The sequence below is a fragment of the Volvox carteri genome, assembly GCF_000143455.1.
Source record: "Volvox carteri f. nagariensis unplaced genomic scaffold VOLCAscaffold_95, whole genome shotgun sequence".
NCBI lineage: Eukaryota > Viridiplantae > Chlorophyta > Chlorophyceae > Chlamydomonadales > Volvocaceae > Volvox > Volvox carteri.
This window is the reverse complement of record NW_003307638.1, coordinates 86,958-97,542: the sequence shown is the minus strand read 5'-3', so window position 1 is coordinate 97,542 and position 10,585 is coordinate 86,958. Positions and strand designations below refer to the sequence as shown.

The 10,585-nt window shown below is 50.2% G+C and overlaps 1 protein-coding gene across 1 annotated transcript in view; it reads right to left on the bottom strand.

Moving 5' to 3' along the window:
• VOLCADRAFT_99771 (uncharacterized protein) overlaps window positions 1-4,663 on the bottom strand; it is a gene marked incomplete at both ends in the record, with an annotated part of 15,000 nt that extends 10,337 nt beyond the window's left edge. The window contains 5 exons of the mRNA XM_002958452.1: window positions 1,581-1,751; window positions 2,524-2,741; window positions 3,703-3,879; window positions 4,173-4,238; window positions 4,597-4,663. Of these exons, the coding sequence (XP_002958498.1) occupies window positions 1,581-1,751; window positions 2,524-2,741; window positions 3,703-3,879; window positions 4,173-4,238; window positions 4,597-4,663 (699 nt within the window). The remainder of the gene's footprint in view (window positions 1-1,580; window positions 1,752-2,523; window positions 2,742-3,702; window positions 3,880-4,172; window positions 4,239-4,596) is intronic.
• Window positions 4,664-10,585: the final 5,922 nt, after the last annotated feature.

The window sequence follows — 10,585 nt, the reverse complement described above, 5'->3', positions numbered from 1 at the left end:
TTTCGATGGCTCGCCGTGTGGCCNCATACCCTTTTCATCAAAGAGGCGACGGGTTCTTCTGAGATATTGGATGAAGCTATTTTTCTTTTGCAACGGACATTCCATCGTTTATGGTTTCATTTACGGTGGGAAAATGAACAAAAAGAGATTTGGTGGCGTCTTGCGGTTGATGGGGTGCCTATGTTAGGAAATTCCCATCTTAGGATGTCGCGCCCAACGATATGTGGTTGTGGAGGTTATCCAATAGGTTCAGTGGGAGGTGTATCCCCTCGCTATCATCATTTCTGGGCCTGTCCGGTGGCACAGGCAATAGCAGACCAACTTACTCTTTCAATAGGATTGCCAGTCTCAAGGGAGCAACTTTGGCTTATCCAAGCCCCACAATCAGTGCAACAATGTGTTTGGGATGTTGTGGCTCTTGCTGCGGTGTCAGCCATGGAGCATGGGAGACGTTATATGGCTGCAAACATGAAAACCAACCCGGCACTGTTACCTGGTCCTTCCCTTACGGAAGAAGCAATTTGTCGAGTTATTGTTGATTTTTGGGGCCGCATTCAGGGTTTCGCAGCTTTAGGAATTCCACGAAAAGGTTGGGAATCCGTTGGCGCACATCACCCCTTTTTGAGGATTATATCTGGCAAATTGATTTGTTCGCGAGAGCGGTTACCGATGAGAGGTTAATTATCTGAGATGATAATCTTTTGGTATATTAGTCTCTACTGCAGTGCACGGCCAGCTGGCCCGATGGCTCTACTCTTCGGGAGTCTGGAGCCCACTGTAACAACCACACCACGTGTTGCTTATTGGTTTCTGCTTCATGTCCCCACTCCACTGGTTATGCATGATCAAATGAACAAGCTAACGACCTGTTTACATGCATTTCCTACACACTGCAGCTGGCGACAATAATAATAATAATTTAATAATAATAATATTTTTGTTACATTATATTGTGCGAAACCAATGCCAGCGCTAGCTGGTCTAGTCTGGTCGACACTACTGTCTTATACAGTTTAAAGTCCTGGATTCGATTTCTGGGGAGACCTCCGACATTGTCGGGAGCGTGGGATTATGACTAGCTGCTGAAATGTGGAGTTGAGGTCGCAGTTGATGGATCAAAATTTGCACGCTATATTGGTGGCGATTGCTGAACCCTCTGCCTCTGCGGATGTTCGGGTGAACGGATGAGGAGGGATCCTAGAAGGCAGGGTCAATCGCCTAGGACTTCCAGTTCGTATGGCGTAGTACAGTGTGGTAATGGTGGATGGTGCTGTATGGTATGATAAATCGTAGAAATGACAATGTGTTCAAATGGCCCAGAAGCCTCCCACCCTGTAACAATTCAACTCAATTCAATTCAAATTCAATGCCAGCTGGCGGCTACAGCATTAAACTCAATCCATGCGTGCTTCGTCGTCTTGGAAATGTTTGATTGTCTATAGAAAGTGCTCTGGTATAATAGGCAGGGACGGCCCTAGTGCATCAGGGTGCGATCTATCTAGAGGCGATTAAAAAGTTTGCAAAAGGTGGTTCGTGCGCTGCTCAGCCTGGCTTAAACTTTTACTGCAAGGCTTGCATACCCGGATATAGCGCTGCAGGCTAGCCGTGACGAAGGCATTGACGCCGTTGTCGTACCACCATTGTCGCACAATCGCTGCGGTGAGGTTAGGATTCAGGCCGCAGTATGAGCTCCTGAACACGAATGTCAGCGAAGTAAGGTTTTGCTTCTTGCCATCGCTTACAAATAGATCCTGCAGCAGTATCGCATCCAGTCACGGGCACAGCACGGTGTATCATTGTATACTCCTTGCATCGAAGCGCGCGCGGGACACTTCAAACACGCGTTCGTGCCGCCGGCCTGAAAAAACTCGTGCAATATGTGCAACTTGAGACTCTTACACAAAGAAACTCTAGCAACAGTGTCCATCGTCGCTCTCGACGACTGCGTGAAACTAGACCGAGTCGCATTCAGGGAGTTCAGATAGACATACGTACTTGAGACATAACATTGCAGTATACGGGTGGCTAGGTGGCTAGGTAGGCACCCTGGAGCCGGTAGCCAAGATTGATATGCCTTATCCGTGCGTGCGTGGCGTGTGTTCATGCATGCATCCAGGCAAGCCAAGGAGGAACTGTACGTGTGGCTACCGGCCAACTGCTATTGACCTGTATGTCGACCTGCGACCTATCCTCCCACCAGCGCGTGAGCCCCTGGCCCACATGGCCCTGTACGCATATGCCCAACATCAGACGGGAACGCACACACAAACACACACACACAAAAAACACACACAGAAGCACACACAAACACACACAAACACACACAAACACACACAAACACACACAAACACACACACACACACACACAAACACACACACACACACACAAAACACACACAGAAGCACACACAAACACACACAAACACACACAAACACACACAAACACACACAAACACACACAAACACACACAAACACACACAAACACACAACACAAGCACACACAAGCACACACAAACACACACCTTATCGGCCGTCTTCTCAATGACTATGGGATTATCCGCCCGGGGCGTCTCGGGTAAGAGGGCATCACTCGTCGTGCGCAGAAGATCGGCAAGGCTCGTAAACTCCTGCAGTGAACGTTTGGTGTTGTGGAAATCCAGCACCATGCGTCGAGCCTTCTCGTGCTCCTCGCTCAGCAACCGGCGGCCGTTGCTGCTGTAGCCTTGGTACGTTTCCCAGCCTAACGTTCTCAAAACGGTTTCAGTTGGGGTGGGGGGGGCCAAAGCATTAGCTGGTATGTAACGGTGCCGCTGTAGCTCCGAAACTGTAGTAGCTGGTACTCAGTACAGCACAAATAACGTCTACGAATACGCGCTAAGCGCGTCCACCAGCATCTCGAGAGGCCTTTTCAGCAGCCAGCTACTAAAGAAACCAATATCCGTGAGTATCCTTAGCAGCCTTACCAGGAATGAGATGTAAGAGAACGAGAACGGAAACGTTACAAATAGTTGGCTCTTCATAGCCGAAAGTCCGCCGCCTGCCTGGTCATATCTAAGCCGAGGGAGAATCTGCCCCGCCGGGTATTATTCCCTCTTCCCCCCGCCGGGTATTATTCCCTCTTCCCCCCGCCGGGTATTATTCCCTCTTCCCCCCGCCGGGTATTATTCCCTCTTCCCCCCGCCGGGTATTATTCCCTCTTCCCCCCGCCGGGTATTATTCCCTCTTCCCCCCGCCGGGTATTATTCCCTCTTCCCCCCGCCGGGTATTATTCCCTCTTCCCCCCGCCGGGTATTATTCCCTCTTCCCCCCGCCGGGTATTATTCCCTCTTCCCCCCGCCGGGTATTATTCCCTCTTCCCCCCGCCGGGTATTATTCCCTCTTCCCCCCGCCGGGTATTATTCCCTCTTCCCCCCGCCGGGTATTATTCCCTCTTCCCCCCGCCGGGTATTATTCCCTCTTCCCCCCCGGGTATTATTCCCTCTTCCACACGTTTTTCCCCACGGCGACCCGATGTATCAAAAAAATGCCGCGAACGGCAGAGCTATTGAATTTTTCGTGCGACTGGAAAAAAATTAATATCGGTGCATGCATGAGGATTAATAATAGGTATTCGGCAATTTCCATCTTACACTTACTTAGACCAAGCCGCGATGCTTGAGTGACTGAAAGTTGCAAAACGAGAGACGTCTGCACCACGTCACCTGTCTTTAGAAAACCAGCCTTTTCACCAAAATTTACTGGGATTTCCAAGGGAGTTACGCTGCTTGCGCGTCTCTCGACAAGTGTATATGTGTACTCGGGCTTGTATGCATTCGCCCTGTTGGCCTCGCGTGCATACTTCGGCGAAGTGAAGTCCGTCACGTAGACCTGCACAGTGCCTGCGCACACGAGAAAATTATCCAATACGCAAAATGCCGGGGCAAGAGGGACACTATGGGAACGCAGCAACGGTTGTGTTATATGCAGTGATGGCAGTTTGCTTGGGCGGATAGTTTGTTAGCTTATTACGTCACGCACGTGAACGGTGGTTTGCGATCAAGAAGCGCGGTATATGTATTCGGCCTTCCCATTATATACTGTTATAATAATTACAAGCAAAGCAAGCAAGTAAAGGACATCGGCATACCGCGTAATACTTCTAATAGGCAAATAAATCGTAATCTAACATTACCTTCAACGAAAATTGTCACATTATTGACAACGGAGCCCGTGCCGACCGCTCGTTGAGCCCACGCACCTGGACGGACAACGACGACGGTTAATGATATTGAGCGACGTTTTCATTACAAAAATGCTAGATTCTTAGAATAACTCGGACTTGTCTTTTCGCATGTTAAAAAACCTTGGCAGGTGCTTGAGCCCAGCTACGGAATGTTGGCTAGCGCCATTCCTTGCACACATGATCAAGCAATTGCACTTTTGAGGCTCCATTAAACTCTAAAGTTAATCCTTAATAATGATTGATATAATCTGATGTTTTATGTGGGGCAGTTGTGCAGTTATTATGGACGCTGAAACCCCGCCATCAACAGAGCGGAACATGAGAGTTAATTTACAAAGTATGCGGGGTAGGACACATTAAATGTATGTCTTACTTTGGAGGTTCAAACATGCTCCTGCTAGCAAAGCAACTACACGCAGCAGCAGGCCCCTTGGGGCCATATTTGGCTGTAGGCCTGCTCAGCAGGACTCAAGTATATAACTTACAGGGCGATGTAATTATGTGTATAAGTTAAGAAAGAAACAGTAATTAAACCCATTGCACAGTTTTTGAGGTTTTTGAGCACGTTACACGACCGATCGATTCGTCTCCTTTAGTTCATGTTTCAGCAGCCGTGCGTACAGAACCGTTCGGAATCTGAAGGCCAATCGCGTCGTCCAGAATCGTTCAGGTTTGGCTTCATGTGTTTTCTGTGTGGGGATATCCTGAAAGTATTGTGAATATGGTGATATTCCTTCCGTTGGCAATAACGCGCCGCGCGGCCGCGCGGCTGGTCAACAGACATACAGCAGACGTTCCGTGCATCGCACGCTTAAGGAAACAAACAGGTTGCCCTCGAGGAAGGGCAAGGGCAGTGTGCTGCCATCGCGCTTTTCCTTAAACCAGAGATGCCATATGGCACATGCTTGTGAAAGGGTTGAGCTATCCTATCCCTATCTTTTAATCCCCGTGGCTTGCTTCATTCCAAAGCCAGCGGAGGGGCACACGGATGGCCTTTTTGGGAGAGGACGCACGGTTACAAGGGATGGAAGGCGAGTAGGGAGAAAGCCTGTTACAAGCAAACCTTTCGCCGCATCCTATATGCATTCGCATGTATGTAATGCATTATATGTACTTGGTCGTGTAGCCAGCAGCAAACAACGTGAGGGTTCCGTAGCCCTGGACCCTGCTGCAAGCAAGGCTACAAGTGAAGGAAAAAAATGGCCCTACCTGCAAGGTGTTGGCAGTGGCGTCAATATGTTTAAAATGGCTAATTCCCCCCCCCACCACCACAAGCCCTGCACGCGTCACTGTTGGAGAAGGAAGGAATCTAGGGGCGGTTCCACTTGTACAAGCAAGCCATATCAATATGGTTTTAACGTTACGTAACGTTCGGTAGCAGTCATGCATGCGTGCAGAGGATATGCATATGCATGCCGGTATCCAGCCGCTAGTTCGCTTATATGTATGTGCACGGACGCATGACCTGATGATTGAAACAGCCTCCTCGCCAGTCCACACACGAGGAAGCCCACATCCGAGTTTTAGAGCAGTCAGGTGTTTCCTGATGGCGACGTTTTTGCGTTTGCTCGGTAACGTCGGTGCTCCGTTATAGGTACGTCCCGCCAGCGGGAGTTACGTACCTCAGGTCTGACACTTCCCCATGCATTTATGGCGATGGCACATAAAATCCTGGAAGTAACGCTACTTCGAAGCAGGAATTCCCTTCCGCGCAGTGCACATTTAATAACACTTATCACTTTCTGATGCAGTTTTAATAAATCTTTTATTGCTTCTACTGACCAGCGGCAGTTTCCCATGCATGTAACTTCGTAATCGCCGCCGGCAATGAGAAGCAAATGGCATCTGTCATAAAAGCAGTCAAAAGTCTCGTAGGCCGCATACGAGAGTATTCCGCTGCGGACTACTTCGCAGCGGAGTGCGCGGGCGCCTCAGACTGCCTATTTGCTATAGCAAGGACCGCCGATGATCGAGGACTTCGGAACCTGTCGGGACTGTAGCATTGTGTTCGCTAGATCATGCTTCATCATCTAGAATAAATGTTTGTTGTGGCCAGTAAAGGCTTTCTAGGGCAACTGACAGCGCTGGCAGAGCTGATGCGGATAGGGTCGTATCTGAAGTCAGGGCGACCAAAACCTTACCAGATATGCTTGCCCGACGCTCCTGCCCGATGGGACTCGCGTGCCAAGCAAGACAGTTCATCTCGTGCGCCCCTGGCTGCCGCGTTTCTACGTAGCGTGACTACTTCGCTGTCTCCTGCCCTCTGGGTTCGGCCGAACCCCCCAGCTGTGTATGTACAGATGCAAGGAGTGAAGCAAGGGTGTCCTTTATCTACGGAGTTGTTTGGACTCTTCATCGAGACACTAGCCGATCTGATTGATACTCATGACCTTGTAGAAGCTGGTGCACGTAAGTGTGACGCACCCCTTGTGGACAGCAAGCGCGTCTCCATACTGTTGTATGCAGACGATGTTAGTCTGCTAGCGACGTCAGTAGAGCGAATGTCTGAGTTGCTACATCTTGTGGACTTGTTTTGTGAAGCTTTTGGGATGCGACCAAATGTCTCAAAGTGTGAAAGGCTTGTTTTTGCATGTGACGGCACCCAGCAGTCGGAACTTAGCGGGAGATGTCAACAGTTACGGCTATCAGGCCAGGTAGTACCTGCCAAAGATAGCGCTCGATATCTGGGCTTGGTATATGGGCCAGAACGGCCTTTTAGTGCGTGCCGTCAGCAGTTGTGTGATACAGGTCGGTCCGCTATGTTTTCCTTAAGCGCAAAGCTGGACAAAATGAAGCTGTTTGCCCCCGATGTGCGAATGCGGTGTTTTGCAACCCAAGTCCGAGCAATTCGGTTGTATGGCTGCCAGGCGTGGGGCCCTTTTGCGCTGGCAGAGGTCGTGAACAGGGCGGGAAGGCGGCGGGATAAAGCCAACCTTGCGGAGGGCATGTTCGAAGCCTGTTTGAAGGATAGTGCAGTCCAGCTGCAGATTTTATTCATGAGGCAGGTAGTGGGGACGGCACGGCCATCCCACAGGCTGTTGTATGCGGAGCTGGCTGAACTCCCCTTACAATATTACATGGTGAAGCAGATCCTCCGTTTCTGGAACCGCCTTCAAAAGCAAGTGGGATCCATTGCTCATGCAGTTTTACGGCAGGAGATAACCGATGCCCTGACCAACCCGGAATGGGAGGGTTGGGGAATCTCAATGTTACGACTGTTTTCCTTCTTGGAGTGCAACATTTGGAGCGGAATACCGCAAGAAGTCGTGGGGGTAAAGGAACGTGTTGACTGGTTGTTGAGTAGACCTCTACCAGAAGGAGCGATAATAACGGCATGAAAGAGAGCGTTTGATGAGCGGCTGGGACCATACGCGTCTGACTGTCTTGCCAGAGGAGTACCCATCAGATGGGAAGCAACCGGGAGTGCAAATGGCGAAGTATAAGCACTGGATGGGGCTGCCCTTTTCGGGAGCCGCAGCCGTCATGTGGCCAACACATGCTAAGGTTTTCATTCCTCGTTTAGCACATCGTAAGCTAATGCAGTTTCGTTTATGTTGCTGGGCTTTGGAGGCGAACAGAGCACGAAGGGGCAAGTACCATGTCCCCAGGGGGCAGCGGTTTTGCCACTGTTGTGGTCCTAATAGCCGAATTGAGGATGAAAAACACGTGTTATTGGAATGCCCAGCCTATAATGATATTCGTGCTGAAGAGGGATTCGATCATCAACAGAGTATGTTGGAGGCCATGCAATGGGAACCCGCACGTCTGGCGAGGATGTTGGAACGTATGTGGGCTCACCGAAACTCAAGATGCTTCGTATGGGTAGTTCTGCAGGTATGGGGTCACGCACCCCCAACCATGTAACACACACACACACAATACACAGTGCTTTGCGACATGATGAATTCATGGACATTATGTAAGCGTTAATGCATTCATTAACATCTGCAGGGTAAAGGCTTCCTGCGTCTGTAAAATCTGCATCGTCTGTAGATCATGCCCTGCATCGTCTATAGATCGTGTCCCTGCCTGGACTGCCCTAATACAATAAAGCACTAAAGCATGATCTAAAAACGCTACAGATTCCGCAGACGTGGTTAGACGTGGTTGCTTGACCATGCAAACCCACGTACTGATGCAGTAAATCGATTAACACTGATTATTATCCCGGTTTCTGCTGTAGCTGTAACCTGATGCTGAGTGGGGTCATGATCCCACTCGGGGTAATCACCCTGCTGGGTGGACCCAGTGGGCCGCCTGCGGGGTTGCTACAGCCAGCCGTGTCTTAATGACGGCCGTGCGTATGACGATGGCTACATGTGCATATGCATGATTGCTGCTTTCTGGGCTTTCCGGGTAGCTATGTCGACAGGACGGACATGCTGTAACACCAGGCAAAGAGTACTCAGGGAGATGCTAAGGGGGCTGAACCCTTCTTACATTCCTCCCCCCTGGAGCGAACAACCTCGGGCGCCCCCGGGCATATCCTGTAGGATTTCAGGTTGTTTGAGATCCCGTAGGAGTATGAATTTGTTTGTTATTATTACTTCTCCGTACGAGAAGGAGGACTTAATTATAGACTCAACTGGTAGACTTTCGCCCACCCGGGCATTCACCTTTGGGGTAGAAATGTGCTACATCATGCCTGGAGCGCTATGTTCGTATCCAGACTCGATTTGGGGAGATCCCATCCCCTAGCAATTAACACAAATGTAAGACCAGGCAAAGAGTACTCAGGGACATGCCAAGAGAGCTGAACCCTTCTTAAACATCCTTTGCAAACTCAGCTGGCTACTGAAATTTCGATTTGCGTGTGTGCGTGCGTCATGTCATATGTCGCGTGTGGTTTAGAGATTGCAATGATGCTGCCCCCTTTTGAGCGGGTCTATCTACTGCTGGACCTCTTTGGGACGAGGTCGGCGAGCCCAAGCTGTAAGCACTCGTGCATGCATGGCGCATAGCTAGCCAACAGCTAGACGCCCCCAGAGACGGCAGCCATGCCCGCCTGTGCCGCGTGTGTGCGTGTGTGTGCGCGTGCGTGTGTGCGTGCGTGTGTGCGTGTGCGTGTGTGTGCGTGTGTGTGTGCGTGTGTGCGTGCGTGTGTGCGTGCGTGTGTGCGTGTGTGTGTGCGTGTGCGTGTGTGTGCGTGTGTGTGTGTGTACGTGTGTGAAGGTTACAAGTATCTGACCGGGCCTGACATTGGCCAGGGGCTGCTGCCCAGCCCCAACGGAAAGACCGCCTAAGCTCTCTCCCGCGGACGGGAGAGGGGCGCGAGGGGGCTCTGACCCTTTTTAAGGAGCCGAGAGCTGCAGGTCCGCTAGCTCCGCTCTCCTCCCCCGGGGGTTTGGAGGCGTTGCGTGTGTTTATGTGTGTTTATGTGTGTTTATGTGTGTTTATGTGTGTTTATGTGTGTTTATGTGTGTTTATGTGTGTTTATGTGTGTTTATGTGTGTTTATGTGTGTTTATGTGTACGTGTGTGTATGTGTGTGTATGTGTGTATGTGTGTGTATGTGTGTGTATGTGTGTGTATGTGTGTGTATGTGTGTGTATGTGTGTGTATGTGTGTGTATGTGTGTATGTGTGTGTATATGTGTGTATGTGTATGTGTGTGTATATGTGTGTATGTGTGTGTGTGTGTTTATTACTTCCGTAGAATGGGCTCGTTGGTTTGCTTGGAAAGTCCGTTTGCATAAACAAACGGTACATTCGCCGCCCTTATTATCTCTCAGTACCGCTCAACACGCATGTACATACGTTGTACGCATGAAATGAATTAACGTGCTAGTGGGAATATGCAGCTATAGTTATATTGGAACCAGCAGCTAGCAGACCCATAATCATCAGCCGCATTAAGCATATTTATACCATCATACTGATGCATCATATTTACCAGCGGCAGGTCACTTAGCCTATCGTTCGTATTCAACAGCACACGAGTTAATGCAGGATCTGTCCACGGCAGGGCGGTAGAGCAAGCGTCGCCGACGTCCTTGCACGAAACTCAAATAATGTTACTGCTCTTAGCAGCTGCTATGCCTATTACTCGACTGCTTATTTAGCGCATCTGCTGCCCCTTTCTGCAGCATGCAGTAGCCGTCGTTACCTAGTACGGCACACACCATCCATTCATCTAATTGCCCTAGCATCTCGAGAGGCCTTTTCGGCGGCCATTCGATTTACTGCCCAAGGTGACTTCAGGGCCCAAGGTGACTTCAGGGCCTCGCATCCTGTGCATCGCTCGGAGGCGGCACGACGCACATGTAGCAGCCGGTACACAGTACGGTGCTATAAATATGCGCAGAGTGCGACCGCCAGCAACTCGAGAGACCTTTTCAGCGGTCAGCTGCTACAGCACAGGATC